The 25,951-nt window shown below is 34.2% G+C and overlaps 1 protein-coding gene across 1 annotated transcript; it reads right to left on the bottom strand.

Moving 5' to 3' along the window:
* Nucleotides 1-87: 87 nt before the first annotated feature.
* On the bottom strand, nucleotides 88-25,951 carry LOC111910583 (uncharacterized). Its single transcript, XM_023906412.3, has 4 exons — nucleotides 25,873-25,951; nucleotides 16,766-16,823; nucleotides 437-1,187; nucleotides 88-216 (listed from the first exon to the last, which is right to left on the bottom strand). Exons 1-4 carry the CDS (start codon nucleotides 25,949-25,951, stop codon nucleotides 88-90), a joined length of 1,017 nt encoding a protein of 338 aa, XP_023762180.2.

A 25,951-nucleotide genomic window follows, 5' to 3' on the forward strand; every position in this document is an offset into this window, starting at 1 on the left:
TAAATAAATTAAATATATGATCAACTAAATAAGATATAAAGTTAAAATAAATCAAAAAGCAGTTAATTGTTGGTTTCAGGTTGATGATCATTTGCTTGGGGTTTCTGCAAAATGTTTCGACACAATGCACTTCTCTTCAGTGTACAACTTCTCTTGCATCAAAGTACACGTCACCAAGCCTTGCATTTCGCCATTACGCAACAGTTCTTCAGTTTCCTGCAGAAAACCATAACTTTCGTTAACTTTTTAAACCCATAATTAGACTAAAAAAAACCTTAATTACCACAGCTACAATTCTTTACAAATTAAATCGTACCACATGCAATAAAGATTGAAAATTTTCTTTCTTTTATAGTTGTTTAATTTTTCAATACCTAGTTCATAAATATACTCACAATTGTGATATGCATGGATATAGTAGTATAGATTTAATTACCGGAATTGAGTTCATGAGTTTTAGAACACCAGCTTGAGCCTGCAAGAACTTGATGTACTTGAAAGCAGCTTGAAACATCTCCGCCGTGTTCATCTTATGGCCGCCGGGAATAAGCTTTCCTAGCTCTTGCGTCTTCTCGCTTATCTTCCTCCGCCTCACTCTCGCCGCCATACTCTGCGCTGATAAGCTCCTTCTTCCGTTACCTACATTCTGCTTCTTCACTTGTACATTACAGCTCTCCTCATCCTGATCGATACGATTCCCGTATCTAGAGTCGTACCAAGGAGGCAAAGAGGCAGCACAACCACCACCTTGGTAGATTTCTGGCAATGGCGGCAGTTCTGATGGTATCTCCGGCACCATTCTATACTCCGTACAAAATTGGGACAAATGTGCATGATCAAAAGCACCCGAGTTGGGTACGTTGTAGTAAGGATCTTGATATGTAAAGCTGGAGACTTGAAGTAATTCCGGCGACGGAAGCAATACATTTCCGGTGGGTATAACTGGTGGGAGAACATCTGAATAATTACATGACCCCAAACTGGGAATTACCTCTAGATTGTTGCTGTAGTTAGGGTCGAAAAGTGGGCTGAATCCGGTATCGTAAAATGTATAGTCTTCATGGAAAGTATACAGCTCCGGCGATGGTGACGGTGGCCGGAAAATAGAGGAGTAGGCGGCGTCATGGCCTGACCAATTGTTGTAGAAGCTGAGAGCCATTGACGTGATGAATAATTTACTTATGTATCTGCAACAAAAAAAAAAACATATAATTCATTACGAAAAAGGTTAAATAAACTTATAAACTGAAAGTAATTAAGTTGCAATTAACAGAGAATTAATGGATAATTAATATAATAAAATGCAATCAATTAGTGTGTAATGAAAAGAACAAGGAAGATACCATTGAAGAGGAGTCAAAAAGACATTGAGAGAGCGAAGATTACCTGAGGAAGATGGATATTGTCCTTTTCGTATCTCAACTCTCAACACTATACTTGAAATTACTTAAATACCCCTTAAAGGTGGGTTACGAGGAAGTTATTTTCACAAAGTGCAGAAGTTGAGGACCAGGTCAATAACTATAACCCTTACTTGTAGGAGTTAATGAGTAATAGGACCTCAGGCTACGAACAATTTGGCAAATATTGTCCCTAAATATGTATCACTTGCGTTAAAGTCCTTTTATTTAGTGGAAATTGTCCATTAACCTTCAAGTTAGATAAAATTGAACAATGATCTATCTGGATATTCTTTGGCTCTTTAGGGGTGTTTGAATAGGAAAAAAAGAGATGTTTATTGCTTATTCCCACAATAAGCTAACTTTGAGTGTTTGGATAAAATCTAGCTTATTAAGCTAAATAAGCTAATTTTAATAAGCATCTTTCTCCATACTTATTGTTTATTGCTTATTCTACCACAGATAAGCTAATAAGCAATAAGCTAATAAACTAATCCAAACACCCTTTAGTGTTAGGTAAAATTAAATATTTTGTTTTTTTAAGTGAAAATGATTTTAATGGAAAAAAAAAACCCATTTAGTTATATTATAAAAACTGAATATCAAAAATAAACATTATTAAGATGACAATATTTATTTTTATAGATGTTAATGGAGTCAAACATGACGAAGAAAGACTTTTCCTGACCCCGCCCTTGAAATCATGGGTTGCATCGGTTCTTTGTCGTGAAATGTTTGTTTATCCCAATCCTCCATGTACCTCTTTTTTAACTATGTTTATCCTATTTTATCTTTAGTTACTACGTCTAACGTTAAGGTTATTAAGGTTGTGATTGACGTGCTAGCTAATAGTTAAAAAACTAACTGTTAGACGATAAAAAAAAGCATTGAGTAAAACCTAGTTATAAGCTAGCTGAAATATATAAAATTACATAGAAAGGTAGTTTCCAAAATAAGTTTTTTTATAATTAATTAAGGGTATATTTAGGAAATTTGTAAAAAATCTCCTGAAAAGCTCCAAGTAGCTTTTTAAAATTAGTTTTTTCGCTTACTAAACACGACAATTCAAAAAAGCTCGAAAAATAAGCTAGTTGTGGCGTGCCAAACAAAGCCTAAATATTACAACAATAATTCAATTCAAAACAAATATTACACATAATTTTTATCTTTATTACAAAAGTATATATATATATATATATATATATATATATATATATATATATATATATATATATATATATATATATATATATATATATATATATATATATATATAAAGTCAATTCAATAAGAATCTCTACTATATTTTTTTCTTAAAAAAATAGTCTATTTCCAAAGAAAATTGAATAGCTCAATCGATCAAGTTATTTGGAATGTATACAATTTGAAGGTCAGTGCACATTACTGCTAGACGTAGACCAATGGTTGAACCGACGACCAAACCAATTGAACCGAGAACTTGTCATTAGACCAATTCAACTAAAAATTGGTTTTAAAAAATTGACTACGAGAGCAAAGATTTGAAGATATTTCTTCTGATGAAAGAAATTGTTCAAACGAGATATAGGAATAGGAACTAATTTTATTTTTCAGTGTTTATTTTTTATGTTTGGTTTTATTATTAATATATACTAGTATATATTAAAGATATGAAGTTTAAGAATAGTAAACTTGGCATTTTTTTGGCAGAAATGGTCTATGCACTTTGCTCCTCATTCTTTACCTATTTTGACATTTTCGGTCATTACAATCAATATTTTTACACTTTTTAGGAACCTTTTAATATTTAAAGTTTGACCACAAAACTTTAACGGTTTGACAACTTTGATTCATTTTCTAAAATTTTGCTAATTCACACCCCTTTAATTCTTTAACCGTTATGAAACTTTTGATACTTGCAGTCAAAACTTTTACATTTTTCAAAAAAACATGAAAAAAACTGTCTGGGGCCAACTCCCGGCTTTTCATCCTTGCACTTTCTACGTCTGTCATATTTATCGATTCGGAAACAATATTGAAAGCTTCTGGTCCCCGCATAGCGGAGGTAACCTTTCTAGCTATTATTATTATTATTATTTTAATTTTCGTATTTTTTTGAAACTTCGATACTCTTTTTAACTTTTAATGAATGTAATTTTTTTAATCTACTAATGTTTTATTTTAATCAAAAAATCATGCATTTTTATTTAATTTTAATTAAAAATGATGATGTGTAGTGTTTGGGATACCATCCTAATGTGATTTTGTAGGGTGATTAGATGTCTTAGACATTGAACTCATCATATTTATGGTTACTGATACATACCAATAAATCTAAAGTTGTTGCATTAAATTAATTTATTTTTTATTTTTTGGTTTTAGTTTTATCAAATACACACCTTTTTATTATTTATTGCACTTGGAAATTGTTTTTTGTTTGTTTGTTTGATATTTTTGTTTTATTATTATTATTATTATTATTATTATTATTATTATTATACAAAAAAATTATGATTATTCAATTAGTTTACAAAAAATCACGAGTTCAATAGTTATCTTTTCTTTTTATCATGTTAGTGGTTCATATGGTTTCAATTTTTTGCTTGGTTACCCATTGACATGTGTTTCACAAGACTTTACAAATCATGTAGCCACTCATGAACAATTGATCATAATATTAATTTTTTAACGGCTGAATTATATTACCACTAACACTAATTAACAAGAAAATAGAAGAGGAAAGGAGGATCCGTTATATATGAAAATAAAGAAGTGGTGTTCGCAACTAATTAGAGTCACTCTATTATCACCTTACTATTAATATTTACAAACAAAAAACATGAATAGTCCACTATTGAGTCATCATGTGAATGTTGACTTAAAAAGAACATATCTAATAATGCTTACTATTTTGTCATTTTGACCGGAGATCACAACATTTCGTAAGATTAGAAATCATATATAATGTTTGATTGAATGCCTACATTTCATCAAATGCACCACACAAAATTTATAATATTCAAAGAATGAATGTATGTAGTAGTAAATAAAACATATTTATACTTTTCAATATTATTTATTTTAATTTTATTAATAATGTCTTTTAAATAATAAAAATAATGACCTTGTTAATAATAATAATAATAATAATAATAATAATAATAAACAAAAGATAAAAAAACAAAACAGTACGAAAAAAATACAACACATATCATCATATCAGATGGTGTAAAAAACAACTAGAAGGGTGAATATATAATCACCCTATATTATTACTATCGATTTCTTGTTTACTACAAATAAATTATGCAAATTTAAAAAAAAAAACGTAATATATAGGTGTTGTTGTTATAGCTTCATCAAATACAATATATATATATATATATATATATATATATATATATATATATATATATATATATATATATATATAATATCAGTGCATATTAGAGTATCTCTGTAATACCCGATTTCCAGTATATATTTTATTTGATTAAAGTAGTAAAATTTTGGATTAGGCGCAACGGATCAATAGTTGGTTGTGGCGCGCTTGACACGTGGTCAAAACGATGCGCTTCTGTAAAAGTGTTGTGCACCTTAGCTCTTAAGATAAACCCTAATTCTCGGCCTTTAGGCCCTATTTAAAGGGAATTACCCCTATGGTGTGCCTCATTAGGCAACCATCATTCCCATAAATGTATCATCACCCAAAACCCTAGCCTCATTTTGTGAGGATTGAAGGAAAAGTAGGTCACTCTTGGTGCAATGAAGCTTTGTTGCAACCTAGATCCAACATTTTCATCATATTTTTGGACCTTTGTAAGTATAAAGTTCCAACCTTGTCGTCTATTTCTTTAGATCTAGTTTTTTTGTCGTTTTAGAAGCTTTTGGTTCCTTCTCTTTGTGTTCTTGGAGTTTGGAGAACTATAGAACCTTATGATTGATTATTATGACTTCTGGAATTGGTTGATGATAGAAAAATATGGTTTCATGCATTCCGTTTGTGTCATGCATGAGTTTTGGTCCTTTTAGAGTTATGTTTAGTGTATAGAAGAGATTAAGCCATGAAAATGGATAAAGTTGTAAACTTTATCGATTAAGTCGCTTACGAGATCCATATATGAAGTTTTAAGCTTCTAACTTAAGGGAATAAGTGATTAATAGAGGAGGTTGTTAAGCCATAAAGTGTGACGTGCCTTTTAAATGTCACGACGTGCATATTGGGATTTCATGACTATTTTTTCGTGTAGTGGGGAGTGGAGCACCTGCTCCTGGTTACGGCATGCCTTCCGTGACCATTAACTTTGACCAGTTAATGTTGGATTAGGTGTCTAAACTCATAACTATAATTGATATGTACTTGACCCGAGAGTAGCATGATCCATTTGGGTTGCATATCACCACGACAATTTGATAGGATGAACTTTTGAGAAGAGGCTATTTATGATTTGATAATATATTATAAGTTCTAATATATTAATATGAAATCATATGATTTAATTAGTATTGATCAAGAACTAATTTAGTGATCAAAAGAGACTAATTAAATTAATGGGGACTAAGTATGTAAATTAGTTATATATGTTTTGGGCTTATGATACATGATGTACTATGTTTATGGATGAATCCATAAAGAGTTATCCCGCTTGATTCATGGATCGTGGATAATAAGCCCAAGAGTACGTATTAGGGTTTACCCGTGACTCTTGGATTCCTAACATATATATATATATATATATATATATATATATATATATATATATACTTGACCCCATAACTAAAACCAACCACTCTAATGTTCTATGAGTCCATATGAGTCGATTTGTATGCAAGAAACTCTCTCAAATGTCATCCTTTGTCTAAGGTGTGTATTGAACCATTTGAGGTGTCACACTTAGGGCACTACATGCAATTGAATATCCAAAGCTATAAATCCTAGATCTAGCATACAATTAATCATATTAACATAAAACAAGGTTTAGATCTAACCTTTGATTGTTATATATCAATAACAATCTAATCCTTCTTGTAATTGGCTTCAGAAAGCTTAGTGCCTCAAATGTTGCACCTCTAATGGAGTCACAAACACCACTAAGCAACTAGATGAAGAAGAAAGAGAATGGGAACTCCAAAAACGTCCAGCAAAACCCTTCATAAGTGTTAGCCACGTTTTTGGGTCTTAAGGGTTCTTTAAATAGGTAGGCAATTAGGGTTATCTAACAAGGAAACCCTAATTTGATTGCTTAAGCCCTAAGCAGCCCATGGACTCCCTCTTTAGAAGCCTTGGACGAATTCTTATGGGCTTCCCCATAGAATTCGTCCACTCCACCTTCTATGGGGTCCATTAGCCCATCTATGTAACTATCCTATAAATACACAATCAGTCCCCTAAGTTTAATTAATCTCTTTTAGCTACAAAATTAATTCTTAATTAATTATTGACTAATATCAATTAAACATTATGATTTCTCCTTTAATATATTATTCTTATAATATATTAATAAATCATAATTAATCCTTTCTCTCCTTAATTCATCCTACAAGTTGCTGTGGTGAAGGCAACCCAAAAGGACCATGCTCATAATCGGGTCAAGTACATACCAAAATAGTTACGGACTTAGACACTAATCTAACATTCTCCCACTTGGATAAGTCTAATAACTAGTTTGCATAACTTCAGAACCTGAACAACAATCGTAGCTTTCAAAAGCCGTTGTCAACTCTGATCTTATCAGATAACGTGTCCTTTAGATAAGGGATCATATATTCCTCCATTCTCAAGATACCGTATAGACACGAGACATGGATTTAAATCATTCTCTCTGTCTATGTATTGTTTCTCGACATCTGATTTATGAAGACTGACAACAAACTATAATTGAACACATCAACTTAGTCCCGGCTAGGCCAAGCGCTTAGGGTATCATCACTAAATCATCGAGGGGCCCACATATATTGCTTTTATCCCACTTTGGGTAAAAGGAATGAATAATCTTCAACTCAAATGCTTGCTTTCACCTACTAATCGAATCACACATAACAATAAGTTTTATAACACCAAGTTACTGGTGCGTTTACTTATCATCAATGTGAAACCGACCAGCAAAAAACAACACACACATCTCGGTTTCAAGAATATACAATGTTATCGTCTCACTAATCACCCGTGATAAATCCATGAAGTGATTCAAGTGAGCGTGGGTTTAATCCAATACTTTAATCTTATCAAAGCACTCATGAACTCTGCAGCAAACTTGTGCTATGTCTAAACACTTTAGACAATCTACAGACAGATTCATGACAATCTTCCTTCATACCTACTTCCAACGTATGACCGACTGTGGAGTTTCGAATAACCCAGTTATTCTGGAAGTCAAAAACTGATGGGTTTTAGCCAAAAGAACATCCTATGTGCTCATGCAAACCCTAATGCTTGGATCTAGGTTTCTCTATTGTACATGCAATTCATCCAAGACTTTAAACCCTAGTTCTAGCATACAATTACTCATATTAACATAAGAATGGGGTTTTAGATCTTATCTTGATTGTTATGTAGCAATAACAATCTCAAATCCTCCTTGTAATGGCTTTAAAAAGCTTAGAGTCACAAGTGTCACTCCTCTAATGGCTCACAAACACCAAGAGCAAGAGGATGAGGAATGATAAGAGAGGAGGCACCCAAAAACGTGTAGAAACCCTAAGGAATCAGTTGGCCACGTTTTTGGTGCCCTAGGGGTCCTTAAATAGTGAGGCTATTAGGGTTATCTAACAAGGAAACCCTAATTTGACTGCTTAGGCCCTAAGCAACCCATGGACTCCCTCCTTAGAGGCCTTGGACGATTTCTAATGGGTTTCCCCATAGAATTCGTCCACTCCTTCCTCTATGGAGTCCATTAACCTAATATTCAACTATCACACAATTGACAGTTCTAGTCCCCTTTATTTAATTAATGTCTTTTAGCTACAAAATTAATTATTATTAATTCTTAACTAATATTAATTAAACAATATGATTTCTCCTTTAATATATTATTCTCATAATATATTAATAAATCATAATCAATCCTCTCTCTCCATAATTCATCATATCAAGTTGTTTTGGTGAAGGCAACCCAAAAGGACCATGCACCATCGGGTCAAGTACATACCAAAATAGTTATGGACTTAGACACTAATCCAACAAAAACATGCAAAGTGAAACACAACGATAATACTCAATCCTATATGGCCACAAACTCTTTAGTATAAATAAAACATCTTTTATTTAGTCACCATATTGATTACTAATTATTCATTGTTTAATGTTTCAGAAAATCAACTTTATTACTCGAATTATAACTACAATTGTCCCATGCTCCAAGCATGCACACTTTGGTTTCTTATGGTCCATACTTTGTGAAATAGATCAATTGAAAAACTTTTCCAATGAAACTCATTTCACAATCCCCAATCCTTATCATTAGTGTAAGAATACCAAATGCTTGCCACTTTTAGAATACGTCAGATTCTAACATTTTATGCAACGATCATTTCGTGAAGTCACAGCACAAAAGTCACAAAGACTCGGCCAATGAAATCACAAGGTACTCTATCAAAAATTGTTACAAAACAATTCTATGGATGTGATGTCTCTCACTCAAAGTACATTCCTTTGAGCGTCCATTTTGCATAAAATTTTCTAATATAGACATAAATTCTTAATTTCCAACTCCCAATTATGGAAACATTTCCATATTTGCCATACGACAACTCATTCTAAATAGAATCTTATCTATTCATAATAATGTCGATATGGTCCATCCAATACTATACTTTCAACTACTAACAAGCGACCAATCCTCAGCGAACTTTGGATCGTCCTTTGATGGTTGTTTATTTATTTTAGTCAAAACTGGTTCTAGTCCCTTTTCCCTCTTAATGCCCTAGGCATTTGGAAAATTTTAGAACGTTCAGATATTATAGCATATGCAATTGATCCTATACTCGAAGCGTATGGGACACGCTGCATAATGTCTCACATAAAGACATGATACTTTATCAGTCTTCTACCATAGTATTTTGTTAGCCATGTTCTCACAATTCGAACTATGAAGACGGATGCCGTAATCATAATCAAATTTGAGAACGTGCTATGTGTCCTTGACTAAATTTTATTTACACTTCTCGATCTAAGCTTTTAGATTTTGAAACAAAGTATAATATTCTCTCCCTTAATTATAGCAAAACAACTTTTCAACCCCTGCAACTTTGCAAAGTGAATCTTTGTTTTCTATAATTAATATTGCTATCTTGCAATACTTAAAATAATAATCATGCTCCTACTAACACAATGATTATTTACATACAAGCATAACACTTATCCTCCCACTAGCTTTGACATGTATTCAGGAAACACTTGAACTTCTAGAAAACAATACTTATTGAATTCCAAAGTCCATATTTCTAATACTAGATGCTTCGATAAGCCTTTATCTTAGCTTCTCAAACTCATACACCTTTCCTTATATAGCTTGAATGTGTGTCTTAATCAATTTAGAACTTATAGCAACAAGTTCCAAATGTTTAGATTAATTTCTAAATCTCACAATTCGAACTATAAAAAGGGATGCCGTAATCACAATCGAATTTTGAGAATACAATTTTCACAAATGCTATCTCCTTAAAATCTCTCTTAGTGAAAGCGTTTCCTCACAATCATTTTCATGAAGGAGAGAAACCTTATGACACTTAGATTTTATGGTGTATGTGTTCCTATCCATGTGAATTTGTCATAACCATCATTGTAAGATAATGTTCGTGATAAATCCAAACTCATATGGACTGAACTTGTTTAATTTTGATTTCTTGCCTCATGGTAGCACGAATGCCCACCATGTCTTCCAAGTTGTTCAACAACTCACCCCTACATATCAATGTACTATCCATTGATCAAGGTGCTTTGCCTTTATGCATTCAAATGAGAACTCATAGAACTCACATGCACAATTAACCAAATTGGAATGGCATAGAAACAAGATTATGTCAACACAATAGGTTATAAACCTCAAGTCGTGTGCTAGTGATGATCGATAAGGTTTATTCTTGATTTGTTCTTGAAACTTTTTCAAGATCATTAAAACTCCCACTAACCTCTTGACATATACGATTCTCTTGTCAGGAAACTTTCCTAGACAAAACAAATATTCAAGACTTAGTGTAGTTCTTATCAAGACAAAAACACTTCACATAATTGGTACTAATTGGTCTTTGTCTTATCCAAGACATCACAACTTACCAATTTCAAATGTGCAAGAATAAGTAAACTTTTCTAAATTCCACATTTGTTGAGTGTTATAAACCACTTAAAGACGTGTCACTCAATGTCACAATCTTGGAGTATGACTCTAAGACTTGATATTGGAACGAAGTATGATTGACTTCTTGATTTAACCATTTCCACAATTCTCGATTCCTCTTCTCAGCCATACAAATGCACTAAGACTCACTTATAGGATCAATTGAGATATGGTTCTTAATCATTAAGACTTATCATAAAACACAATAAAAGGTACTCTCCCTTCTTCTTAGAGTGGAGAAACTTTTATCTTTCTGCCTATTTGATTCTTCTTATTCGTTCTGCCATTTATTGAAACCTTTTCAATCAAATCGTAATTACACTTAATCTTATAAATATAATCACATTTACTAAACTTTAGAAAATCATGACGAATACTTTATCACTCTTTGTGGTGGACTTGACCAATGCACAATCAAGTGTACCTGATCCCTAGCCCTTCACTTGACTCTTTGTCAAGGAATTAGTCTAATTTCCAAATATAAAAGTTTTTCATTCATCACACAATGCAGGTTGCATGATACCAAGTTTCTGTCCAATTGAAACTTGGGCGATGGGAAACTCTCCCTATTTGATAAATTCTTGACATTTCCACAAATAACATAATTAAGAATCAAATCCATTATTGCTAATAATAGAAACATTCAAACATCAATTTTTCATACATGCCATTGCAAGGATAAATAAATAAGACAAAATCAAATTTTATTTTATTGTGGAAAAACTTTATCCTTACAATGCAATTCAACTGAAAAACTATGCTATTACATATTTCTTAGCAATCTACCCTAACTCTAAAGTAGCAACTCAAAAATCCAATCCTCGAATCCATGCGATTGAAATCCATTTCTTCATGATCAGATTCAACACGCTTCTTCCTTAAGCATCCTTTTTTTTCTTTGATCCTTCAAAACATCAAAATGTAATATTATCACATCATGTATCAAAAATCAAAATAGGAACTTATAGAGTTAGTTAATGGATTTTAGCTGAAGTAGATCCATACGTCTTGACTCTCCCAATCTCTTAGATCTCTCAGGTAGTCAGGGCAGCTTCGTCTCCAATGCCCCTTCTTTTGGCAGTAAAAGCAAATGGACTTCTTTGGCACAACACATGGGACAATCTCAGCCTTTTCTGGACTTCCAATGTTGCCAATGTCCAATGAAGTTTGGTAGCTTGATTGACCAATCAAGTTTGATTTACCATTGCGCTAAATCATTGTTGATTCGCCCGCAATAAGCAAATAGGTCAAATCCATGAGGGCCACGTCGTGTTCCATCATATTGTACTCTCTTACGAACTCATTATATGAGCCAGGAAGTGACTGAAGAACCCAGTCTACAACCATCTTCCTTGAGAAATCGACACCAACATCCTTAACCTGTCAATATGTGACTTCATCTTTAAGACGTGTGCACACACAAGTTGCCCATCTTCATGTTTTATTTCCATTAGGGATTTCAGTGAGCTTGAACTTTTCAAGACTTCGATCACATGGGTTAGGGAGAAAAATAGGAGGAGGTAGAGGAAGTGAAGCATAACCTCGAGTACCTCAATCCTATCGTGGAATTTCATCTTCATTTGGAAAGCCTGTTCCATGGAATTTGGGAAGACGATTGTAAGATTCAGACATCTACAAAACGGGAGAAAATTCAAGATAGTTGATAAGAATCCTTGATGTAACACCCAAATGAAACATCAAGGCTAGGATCCAATACAATATTCTATAACCTAGAAGAGGGATGCCGTAATCTAGTTGCAAAATATTTGAAGTTAGATGAATGATGATTCACCAGTTTCCACCATGAAAAGGAAAAATGAGGTTTAAGTTTTAAATGAATTGAAACTCCTAGATCTTTTGAGATGCATTGAACTTTTAAATGGAATATTTAATCTCGATTATGCCCTTCAAGTTTGCGACTGGGATGCCGAGGATCACAAATAAGGTGTGAATAACCATGCGAATCAACATGGTGCACTCAATGCTACTATCAGCTAATCAATGTGCCAGTTAGCCACACACGCTCCATTGATCTATGATAAACATCGAGCCACCCTTCGCTACCACTAACGTTTAACAAGGGTATGAAGTGTAATTCCATGGATTAGCAAACAATTTCACATTTTGCCTAAAGTAACTATGATTTGGGAATTTGTAAAAGCATTTAGTTACTTTGTACTTCATTATACTTATAATGGAAGTTTTCGTCCTATCCTACCTGTTCGGCTAACGACCCTCCACCAGTCAAGAGTGTAGTGGGTAAGAGTGGAAACTCATTCAATCGTCATTTTATAGGCAATTTCCTTAAACACCCCTTATAGACCAACTTCGTAAATGAGGCCTACTAACGGTAAGACTGACTGTTTACTTATACATATATAATATTAGACTTTTAATGTCATATATATAGTATAGGATGTATTTTAAACTTTTAAAATACTAGGTGGTCTAGTTTAATTAATTATACTTTTAATTTAATTAAATGTAAACCAAAAACTTTATGGATTTATTAACTCTCTTTTAATTATACACCTTAAATAATTAACAAAACCATAAGGGTGTAATTTGAACTTTTCAAAATACTAGGGTTTTAGAATTTAACATTTCAAAATTAAAATTTTAATCAACTTTTAAATTTCAAAACTTGAGGGCAAGTTTTGAAACTTTTTAAAAACATTAGGGTTTAGAATTTAAATATTTCAAAATTAAACTTTTAATCAAAATTTAAATTCCAAAACTTAAGGGCAAGTTTTGAAACTTTTCAAAACTATCTAGGTCAAATTACAAATAATTAAATTAATTAAATAATTTGAATTATCTAAATTTGACCTAATTTAATTTTTCAAAAGATAATTCAAAACAAAATTACAAATAATTAATATTTATCTTACAAAACAAGTAATTATCTTAATTTTGACAATTATCAACTATTTGGATAAGGATAATCAATACCATAATGAAAAAATCGGATTTTATCTGTTAAAAAAATGTTTTTGGTGATTATCCCAAGCCAACATAGGTTAAAATCCCGAAAAAACTGTCATCTAACCCGACACCACCTCGTGATGGCCCACCACCTCGTGGTGAGCATATAGAAGCAAAAAAAAAACGAAAAATTTTTCTGCTTTGAAAACATAACTTTTGCATCAAATACATTAGAAAACCATCCTAGGGTCTGATACCATTGATGGATTTTGAGCACTACATCATTCCTATGGTGTACAGGCAAACCCTAATAGCATTTGGATCTAGTTTGTCTAATGAACATGCAATTGAATATCCAAAGCTATAAACCCTAGATCTAGCATACAATTAATCATATTAACATAAAACAGGGTTTAGATCTAACCTTTGATTGTTATATATCAATAAAAATCTAATCCTTCTTGTAATTTGCTTTAGAAAGCTTAGTGCCTTAAATGTTGCACCTCTAATGGAGTCACAAACACCACTAAGCAACTAGATGAAGAAGAAAGACAATGGGAACTCCAAAAACATCTAGGAAACCCTTCATAAGTGTTAGCCACGTTTTTGGGTCTCAAGGGTTCTTTAAATAGGTAGGCAATTAGGGTTATCTAACAAGTAAACCCTAATTTGACTGCTTAAGCCCTAAGCAGCCCATGGACTCCCTCTTTAGAAGCCTTGGACGAATTCTTATGGGCTTCCCCATAGAAATCGTCCACTCCACCTTCTATGGTGTCCATTGGCCCATCTATGTAACTATCTTATAATTACACAATCAGTCCCCTAAGTTTAATTAATCTCTTTTAGCCACAAAATTAATTCTTAATTAATTATTGACTAATATTAATTAAACATTATGATTTATCCTTTAATATATTATTCTTATAATATATTAATAAATCATAATTAATCCTTTCTCTCCTTAATTCATCCTACAAGTTGCTATGGTGAAGGCAACCCAAAAGGACCATGCTCATAATCGGGTCAAGTACATACCAAAATAGTTATGGACTTAGACACTAATCCAACAATTTTGGGCTTATGATACATGATGGACTAAGTTTATGGATGAATCCATAAAGAGTTAGCCCACTTGATTCATGGATCATGGATAATAAGCCCAAGAGTATGTATTAGGGTTTACCCATGACTCTTGGATTCCTAACATATATATACTTGACCCCATAACTAAAACCAACCACTCTAATGTTCTATGAGTTCATATGAGTCGATTTGTATGCAAGAAACTCTCTCAAATGTCATCCTTTGTCTAAGGTGTGTATTGAACCATTTGAGGTGTCACACTTGGGGCACTAAGTTATTAAAGGGTAAATACAACAAGTTCTACAAGCTACATAAAGAGGTAAACTCCTAACTAGTATTTTATGTTGTTTATGTCAATTGCATGCTAGTTGTAGGCTTAATGCTTTGGAAACAATATTGCATGTATAATTAGAGAAAACATAGATCCAAAGCATTTAGGGTTGTATGTGCACCATAGGATGTTGTAGTATACTAAAACCCAATAGTGGTATCAGAGCCTAGGATTGTTTCTATTATACTTGATGCTTTTTGGTTTTTGAAGCTGGAAAATCTGCAAATGTCATTTCTGGATGCCCACCACGACGCGACAATATTTACCACGACGTGGTGATTCATCTATGTGTAGGATTTCGAGTTTTTTGGCCAATTAAAAGATAATTGTAATAATTTCAAGATTTGTATTAGTTTATATGATCAGGCCTATTTCTTGAAGATTGATGATATGAATTATCTTGTTCTTATGAGTTTAACTAGATCATGTATGTATTATTTGATTATTGTGTTAATTAAAATAATGATCTAAATGATTTTAATGAAATCCATAACTTGTCCTCAAGTTATGGAGAATGAAAAGTTTTTCTTTTAAAAGGTCATTAAAACTCATAGGTTATGGAAAATGAAAGGTCTCATTTTTAAGAGTCATTTTAAATGGTTTTGAAGTCTTCCATAACTTGTCCTCAAGATTATGGAACTTGAAAAGTTATTCATAAAAACCATATTAAACTCATAAGTTATGGAAACCAAAAGTTTTGACTAGTTTCAAAACTTGTCCTCCAGTTTTGGAATTTGTAAAGTTTCACTTATATGATGTTGTAGTATACTAAAACCAAATTGTTAACCGTTGAATTTTTGTAATTTGTAAAGTTTCAATTATAGGAATTTATAAAGTTTCACTTATAGGATGTTGTATGTGCACCATAGGAAGTTGTAGTATACTAAAACCCAACAGTTAACCGTGGACTTTTTGACCGGTTTGACTTTTTGTCAAATTTTGAGGGATTTAAGTTGTAGTCTGATGTTTTGTAACACCCAGAAATCTAAACCAATTTAAAATTTTTTAAAACATTTCAAACCATTAAAAATCATTACAACTTTGTTTTCAAAATGTATAATATCTGAGTTTTTCCCAGAAACATAGACAAAACATGAGGAGTTGTACGATCACGCCTTCGCCTTGCCGCGATCCCCTGATGGACCTTAAAAAATAAACTGAAACTGTAAGCCCGAGAACTTAGTGAGTTCCCCCAAAATACCGATACACATACAGTCCATATAAACATATCATAACAAACTGAAACTGAACAGCACATAACGGTTCCACAACTTCACAGACTGGAATACCCATGGGCCCACAGTATGAGTCTGGAATGCCTACCGAGCCCTCAGCTCACATCTGGATTGCCATCGAGCCCTCAGTACGAATCTGGAATGCCTACCGGGCCCTCAACTCGTATCTGGAATGCTCCCGAGTCCTCAGTATGAGTCTGGAATGCCTACCGGGCCCTCAGCTCATATCTGGAATACTCTAGGGTTTGTTGGCTACCGCACGGAGCAGTACCACCTCAACCCATCCCACATAACATAACTAATGCACATACAGATAGTCATGCAATATCACAGGTAGTCCTACAGATCTACCAGACTAGCATATCAACTGTCATACATCACTAACTCCTACTTAACATATCAATAACTACTAGAGTATAAAATCCAATGAGCCGGCCTTGGTGCCTTAGACCCCTTAGTATAGTGAGGATAACTTACCTGGCACTACTGAACTCCCGCTGATACAAGTCCAGCTGCTGGTTGACAGATTCCCCAACTGTCAACATCAATCAACACCCAATTAATAATTGGGTTCCAAGCCCAAGGTCCAACTCACACTATAAAAGCCCAAAAGTCAATAATGGGCCAAAGCCCAACATATGGCCCAACTTTCCAAATTGGGCCGAGACCTCTACATGGTCTTTCCTTAAGGCCCATCCAATTATTCCAATCCAATTTCCATGGCCCAATATCACATACTCATAAAGGCCCAATTATGGCCCATCTATGGCACAATTTTCCAAATTGGGCCAAAGTCCTCACATGGGTCTTATCCTAAAGCCCATCTAATTATTTTGGTCCATTAACTTGTTCTTGGATGGCCCACCAATAGTCCAATCGTCAAGGCCCGATAAGAAGGCCTAATTCAAGGCCCGAATGAGATTAGGGCTTTCACATAAAATGATGATTAGGGTTAAGTGTTTATTACTTAACCCATTAAGGACTTAATCCATTAAGTCCATTATTGCCTTAAACTAGTTGCCATTGGTTATCAATTATTATTTTAAATTTAATAATTAATTCTTGTGTGTCCCAAACGATTCCCACGATTAGGGTTTTATGCCCTTAGGGTTTTCCAAACCCTAATTAGGGTTTCCCATCCCAATACTAGCCCATTAGTCCATTGATTGGGCTTTTAGGTTACATTGGATCTTATTGGCCCATTAGGGTTCCATTGGGCCCACTAGGGCTTCTTTGGGCCCATTAGGGTCTTATTGGTCCCACCTTGCCCAAACATCCCTCAAACGAGGTCCAAACGCAATCAAAACACACCGCCACCCGACATGGCGGCCGGTGGCGGCAGGAGGCGGCAACCACCACTCTACGGTGGTGATTTGGATTTTCTCTATTATTTTTTTCGGCACTGAATACAGTTAAAAACACCAAATCCAAACACACACTAACACACTAAATTACGCACACATACTAATTAAATATGCATACACGCACACAGCCGCCCTATGGCGGCAGACGGTGGTCGGAGGTGGCAGTAGGCAGCTGTGATGAGTTCCCTTCCATTCGCAAATGTTCCCGAATGTCCACAGCCACACAGCAGTGAACAAGACAGTTCATCGGCCTCCGGAGGTCACTCGCTACCCACAGCGACTCTGGTAGCAGCACTGTGGCGGCGAAGAACATGGCTAGGCAGCAACGGTGTTGACGGCGCCAATGACAGACGAAAGGGCATCAACAAGATCCGAACAACGTAGAAGAAGATCGATTGGAGCGGTCTTGACCTCATCGGAATAGTCCAGCAGCGGTGAAGAAGCGATGCTCGATCCTTGTTGGCAACTCCGACTCCAACAACGAAAGTGTAGTGACGGCTGGGGGGTAGAAGCTGTTGGGTTTTGAGCATTATAACACTCCTAAGTGTACATGCAACCCTAAATACCTTAGATATATGTTTTCTCTATTATACATACAAATATGAACATCCAAGGTATTATCCTAATCTAGCATATAAAATAATGAATATAACAAGATAGAATACATACCTCTTTCATGTAGAAAGTCTTCATGAAGCTTGAGTGCCAAGTGCCCCAAGTGTGACACCTCAAATGGTTCACACAACACCAAATACACTTGGAATAACTTGAGAGAATTCTACACTTCACGAAAATCGGCTAGCCCTCTCTAGATCATACTAGTCGCCGATTTTGTCAAGAATAAGATCTTTATATATTGTTACAATTAGGGTAAACCCTAATTGTCATGACTTTCCATTTCCTTGGATCCATGGGTTCAAATACACCATGGAGCATCCATGGACCATCCTATGGGTTTTAGCCCAACTTGATTATCCATGGAGCATTAGCCCACTATACAAGTATGGATTTACACAATCAACCCATATATTTAATTAGTCTTCTTTTGATCACTTAATTAATCCTAGATTAATTCTTGATCAATACTAATTAAATAATCTTATTATTCTTATTATTAATATACTAGAACTTATAATATATATTAATAACCATAAGTGTCTTATTTCTCTCATTATAGTCAATCCAAGTGCATGATGTCATGCAACCCAAATGGACCATGCCGGTTCAGGTCAAGTCTTACCAATTATAGTTATGGACTTAAACATTAATCCAACAGTCTCCCACTTGGATAAGTCAAAAACTAATATTGCGTATGACTTCAGGAACCGACTGGCAAGTGTAGCTCTCAAAAGCTTCTGTCGAACTCTGACCTTGTAGATGAACTCTGACCTTTGTCAGTGACTTGTCCATTAGATAAGGGATCATATATTCCTCCATTCTAGATATCATACGGACTGAGACATGGATTATAATCATTCTCTCTGTCCATTTGTTGTTTCCCGATTTCCGATTTATGACAACTGACTAATTGAACAAATCAAATCAGTCCTGGCCCGGCCGAGCACTTCCATTTGTCATCATCAAATCATCGAGGGGCCCACAGATATCGCTTTTATCCCGAAGGTAAAAGGAACGGATAAACTTCGACTCATATGGCTTGTTCTACTACTTGTTGAATCATACACAAAGACACGTTTTATAGCATCGAGTTACCAAATGCGTTTTCGTGCAATCAATGTACTATCAACTCATAGTAACAACTCATATCTCTAGGTTTGAAGAATATAAGATATTATCGTCTCATGATCACTCGTGATAAAATCCATGAAGTGATTCCAATGAGCGCGGGTTGAATCCAATACTCAGAACTTATGAGCACTCATGAGTGTTGTAGCCCTTTGTCCAACACCTTAGACCTCTACAAGCCAACCCATGACAGTCTTAATTCATATCTACTTCCAACATATGACCGACTGTGGATGGTTTGAATAACTTAGTCATTCCAGAAGAATAACCTAGTTTATTCTGGAAGTCAAAACATGCAAAATGAAACAAAATAATAATTGAATCCAATATGGTATCAAAACCTATGAACATAAATAAAACACCTTTTATTTATCACCATATGATTACACATTATTCATTGTATACTGTTTCAGCTATCAACTTTATTTTTGAATTTAAAACAATAGTTGTCCCATGCTCCAAGCATGTACACTATGTTTTCTAAACACTAGTCATGCCATACACCAAGTATGCATACTATGCTTGTCTATGATCTTTACTTTGTGAACTAGATCCATTGAACATAACTTCAATGATTCTCTTTTCACACTCCCAAATCCTTACTACAAGTACAAGAATTCCAAATTCATGTCATTTACTGAAATCTGTTAGATTCTAAACTTATATGCATTGATCCTCTTGTAATGATTATGCATAAAGTCAGAAAGACTTGACAACAATCATTATAGAGTATTCCAAAGGAGATCAGCTCCTTGGAAACATCCTTCTTGCATTAAGTTTCCTAATCTTACACAGATTGAATAATTTCTAACTTTGAAACATTTCCATATTCCATTTTGACTATCACTTCTGAACAGGAGTTGCCTCCTTACAGATTATGTCAATATGGTACTTCCAAAATTATCACTATACTTCCAACTGTCCTTGAGCACCCAATCTTTGGTAAACCTTAGATTGTCCTCGACAATTGTTTAATCCTTTTAGTCATATCCAGTTCTAAACCTTTTCCCTTCTTAATGCCCCAGGCATTTGGAAAATTTTAGAAAGGATGAATATAGCACATGTAATCGATCCTATATCCGAAGCATATGGGAATCGATTCATGATGTCTCACATAAAGACTAAACCAGTCTTTTGCTATAACATTTCCATTTCAATTTGCCAAGTTCTCATAATTCAGATTATGAAAAGGGATGTCGTAATCATAATCGAATTTTAGAACGCAAATAATAGACTCATATACAAAATTTCCTTATGTTGAGCCATTCCAACATGAAGTTCATATATATCCTTGACTAAATGATTAAAACCTCACGATCTAAGCTTATAGATTTGAGATGAAGTATAATTTCCTCTCCCTTAATTATAGCAAAACAACTCTTTCCCAATTGAAACTTTTGTTTTCTATAATTAACATTGCTAGCTTGCAATACTTATCATAATTATCATGCTCCCACTAACATGATGATTATTAGCATAACACTTATGCTCCCACTAGCTTTGACATGTACTCAGAAATCAGCTGGACTTCTAGAAATCAATACTTCATTGACTTTCTTACCAAAGTTCAGATTTCTGATCCTAGATTGTTTTGATAAGACTTTATCAAAATCATACACCTTCCCTTAGATAGCACACTTGTGTGTCTAAACAATTATGAAGAAGGATGCCGTAATCATAATGGTTAGACCTTTTTGCCACTTCTCACAAGTCTAGGTTAGTGTGCCGGTAAACCACACACGCTCCACTAACGACTTTGAGAATGCAAATATCACAATTGCTATCTAGCTAAAATCTACTTAGTGAAAGTGTTTCCTCACCATCATTTTCATGAATCGGAGAGAAACCTTATGACACTTAGATTTAATGGTGTATGTGTTCTTATCCATGTGAATTGTCAAAACCATAGACACAAGACAAGGATAATGACAAATCCACACTCATATGGATTGAACTCAATCTTAATTTCTTGCCACCTGGCAGCTCAAGGGCCTGCCATTGCTTCCAAGTTGTTGTGCAACTAATTGAGAACTCTAAGAACTCATATGCAAAGCCAACTTTAACTGGAATGGGCACAGAATATGTCAACACGATATGTTATAAACCTCAAGTCGTGTGCTAGTGAAGAACTTCAGCTTTTATTCTTGATTAGTTCTTGAGACTTTCAAGACCTTTAAGACTCACACTGTCCTTTTGACATATAAGACTTTCTTGTCAGTTATTCAAGAGATAGTGTGGATTCTAATCAAGACAAACACTTCACAAAATTGGCCTAAGTTGGTCTTTGTTTTATCCAAAACATCACAACTTACCAATTTCAAATGTACAAGAGTAGAAAACTTTTACTCTTACATTTGACAAGTGTTTTAAACCTTCTTTAAGACATGTCACTCAAGTTACAATCTTGGAGTATGACTCTAAGACTTGTATTGGAACGAAGTATGACTCATCTTCTTGATTTAACCATTTCAACAATTCAAGTTCCTCTTCTTAGTCATAAGAATACACTAAGATTTCCTTAGAGAACTAACTTTGATATGGTTTCTTAATCATTAAGATGATCACAAAAACTGATACAAAAGTACTCTCCCATCTTTTCAGATTTGAGAAACTTTTATCCTTCTGCCTAAGTTGATTCTTCTTATTCGCTCTACCTTACATTGAAACTTTTCCAATGTCTCAGAATTATACTTTAGCCTGTAAGTATAACCATATTTACTAAGCTTTAGTAAATTATGACGAATAATCTTATTGATCTTTTGTGGTGGACTTAATCAGTGCACAAGAATGTGTACTCGATCCCTTAGTCCGTTACTTGACTCACACATCCATGTGAACAAGTAGTTAGTCTTAATTTTCCAATACTTGAAAGTTCTCATTCATCATGCTATACAACTTGCATGATTCCAAGTTCCGGTCCAATTGAAACTTGGGTGATGAGAATCTTTCCTTATTTGGTAAATTTAGACATTACCACAAATGAAAGAATCAATTTCATATTTCCACTCTTGCTATTAATGAAATCATATAAGCAACAATTTTTCCTCAAATGCCATTGTAAGGATATTTTAAAATAAATAAAATCTAAAATTTTCTTTTATTTTAAAACTTTGCGGAAAAACTTATCCTTACAATCCATATGAAAACTTGTTGTTATCTATTCCTAAGCAATATCTCATAACTCCTAAGAAGTAGCTCAAGAATCCGATCTTCAAGCTACGCGATAGAAATCCATCTACGCGATCAGATTCAACATATTCTTTCTTTAAGTTTCTTTACTTTTCTTTTATTCTTAAAACATCAACATGTGACATATCAAGAATCTCATATTAGAAACTTAGCAGAGTTAGATAGTGGACTTTACCTGAAGTAGAGTCAAACTTATTGACTTCAACATCCTTAGGTAAATTTGGCAGATTCGTAACCAATGTCCCTTCCTTTGGCAATATAAACATATGGACCCTTTGATAATGGTACACGGGACTATCACAGACTTAGCTTTTCTCTTTACCATTTGGTCAACCGAGTTGACTATGGCCGGTCCCTTTCCATTGGGAAGAGAATGCTTTTCTGGATTTCCTGTGTCACTATTGTCAATGTCCATCAAGTTTTAAGGAAGTTGATCTTAACAAATAGATAAGATCATTAAGGGTCTTGTCATAGTCTGTTTCATAGGTGTCCCAAAGGAACTCACTATGTGACTTAGAAAGTGATTGAACCACCAACTTTCTCAAGACTTTGACACCCAACTCTCCCGGCTTGTCAATATGTGACTACATCTCCAAGATGTGACTGCACATAGACCTTTACCTGCCAATAGGGCTTGAGTGACCTTAAACTTTTCAAGAACTTGTGGGTTAGGGAGAATAATTGGAGGAGGTGAATGAAGTATGATTTCCAAGGGACATCATCTTCATTTAGGAAAGCTTGTTTCAAGAGATTTGGGAAGATCATAAATGTCTAAACCAGACATCTTTTGGGAGATATTCAAGATAGTTGATCTTAAGTCCTTAATATGACACCCAATATGAAATATTAAGGCTAGGACCCAACAAACTATTTTATAACTTAGAAGAGGTATGCCGTAATCCAAGCTATAAAATATTTGAAGGTAGGTGAATGACGATTCACCAATTTCCACCAAGATAAAAGAAATGTATTATTAGGTTTTAATTGGTTTTGAAACTCCTAGATCTTTGAGATTCATTGAACTGTTCAATGGCATGTTTCAATCTCGAGTGTGCCCTTCAGGTTTTGTGACTGGGATGCCGAGGATCACAAAACAAGGTGTGAAGTAACCATGCAAATTACTTGGTACCCTTAAGTGTTTACCCCTCAATCGATGTGTCGGTTAACCACACACGCTCCATCGATACTATGATAAACATTAAGTTACCCTTTGCCTACCTTGTTAAATACGAGTTAGTGTGCCGGTTAACCGCACACGCTCCACTAACCGACTTAAACAAAGTACAAAGTGTAATTTCATGGATTAACACCTAATTCACATTTTTCCTAAGTAACTAAGATTGGGTATTATTAAGAGTTTAGTTACTTAGTATTTATCATTAATACTTTTAATGAAGGGAGAATTATAGTCCTGTCAAACCCGTTCGGCTAACGACCCTCCACCAGTCAAGCAAGCGGTGGGTGAGAGTGGACACCCATTAAGTTGCCATTTTATAGGCAACAACCTTATACCCACCTTATAGACTGGCTTCATGAATGAGGCGTACTAGCGGTAAGACTGACTTTACTCTTATACATATATATATTATTAACTTATAATATTATAAAGTATAAGGGTTGAATTTTAACTTTTAAAATTCTAAGGGCTAACTTGGAATTAAAGTATTAATAAGAGAAAACTTTACAAATTCCAAAACTTGAGGGCAAGTTTTGAAACTATTCAAAACTAATTAATTCCATAACTTATGTGTTTAAAGTAGTTTTAATCCAAAAACTCTTCAAGTTCCATAACTTGAGGACAAGTTATGGAAGACTTTAAACTAATAAAAGAATTAACTTTTCTTTATTTTATAACTTATGGAATTAATTAAGGTTACACTTTTTTTTAATTTATTATTTAATGTAGAGACTCTTGGTCCTCCATAACTTGAGGACAAATTATGGAGTCATAACACCATTTAATTAGAACTAGACTCTTCATTTTGTAACCTTTGCCAACTTTTATGAGTTTTATGAAACTTAAATGTGACTTTTCATATAACTTGAGGACAAGTTACAAAAACACATTTTAGAATCAACTCTTAGATTAATTTGGATTGAAAACAACTATTTCACTCAACTTTTCTATTAATCTAAGCAACTCATAAGAACAAGATAATTCAAATCAAACTTTTTCATGTAATTAGTCTAAACCTTAAACTAATACAAAACATGAATCTATTGACAATTATCTTTGCAATTGGATTAGCATGAACATTACCACATCAAAAACAAGTTTATAAGTTCAAAAAAATCTTAGGGTAATGTTCCTAGTCTAAATCCAGCCAAAAAAGTCGAATTTATGCTGTCTGGGGGTCCAACTCGTCGAGTGCACGAACCAACTCGGCGAGTTGGATGCTTTTTGCCTTGGACTCGGCGAGTCCATTCATGGACTCGGCGAATTTGCTGGGCAGACAACATCAAAACTCGATTTTCCAGCTTCTTTTGCAAGTATAACAAGAAAACAAGCCTAGGCTCTGATACCACTGTTGGTTTTTGAGCATTATAACACTCCTAAGTGTACATGCAACCCTAAATACCTTGGATCTATGTTTTCTCTATTATACATACAAATATGAACATCCAAGGTATTATCCTAATCTAGCATATAAAATAATGAATATAACAAGATAGAATACATACCTCTTTCATGTAGAAAGTCTTCATGAAGCTTAAGTGCCAAGTGCCCCAAGTGTGACACCTCAAATGGTTCACACAACACCAAATACACTTGGAATAACTTGAGAGAATTCTACACTTCACGAAAATCGGCTAGCCCTCTCTAGATCATACTAGTCGCCGATTTTGTCAAGAATAAGATCTTTATATAGTGTTACAATTAGGGTAAACCCTAATTGTCATGACTTTCCATTTCCTTGGATCCATGGGTTCAAATACACCATGGACCATCCTATGGGTTTTAGCCCAATTTGATTATCCATGGAGCATTAGCCCACTATACAAGTATGGATTTACACAATCAACCCATATATTTAATTAGTCTTCTTTTGATCACTTAATTAATCCTAGATTAATTCTTGATCAATACTAATTAAATAATCTTATTATTCTTATTATTAATATACTAGAACTTATAATATATATTAATAACCATAAGTGTCTTATTTATCTCATTATAGTCAATCCAAGTGCATGATGCCATGCAACCCAAATGGACCATGCCGGGTCGGGTCAAGTCTTACCAATTATAGTTATGGATTTAGACATTAATCCAACAGAAGTAACCCGTCAGCGACGAAGGATCACCCGCTGCCCCCTCCTCCCGGTGGTCTTCAGCTTCTCCGGTCATGGCGGCTGGATTCAT

The sequence above is a fragment of the Lactuca sativa genome, chromosome 1 (assembly GCF_002870075.4).
Source record: "Lactuca sativa cultivar Salinas chromosome 1, Lsat_Salinas_v11, whole genome shotgun sequence".
Classification (NCBI taxonomy): Eukaryota; Viridiplantae; Streptophyta; class Magnoliopsida; order Asterales; family Asteraceae; genus Lactuca; species Lactuca sativa.

Excerpts from the sequence above, each read along its gene's own strand:
- LOC111910583 (XM_023906412.3), bottom strand. The coding sequence starts at position 25,951 with ATGAATCCAGCCGCCATGACCGGAGAAGCTGAAGACCACCGGGAGGAG. Across the intron at positions 16,824-25,872 it reads TGATCCTTCGTCGCTGACGG|TTGGGGAATCTGTCAACCAG; the intron begins GTTACTTCTGTT and ends TGATGTTGACAG. Across the intron at positions 1,188-16,765 it reads CGGGAGTTCAGTAGTGCCAG|ATACATAAGTAAATTATTCA; the intron begins GTAAGTTATCCT and ends TTTTTGTTGCAG.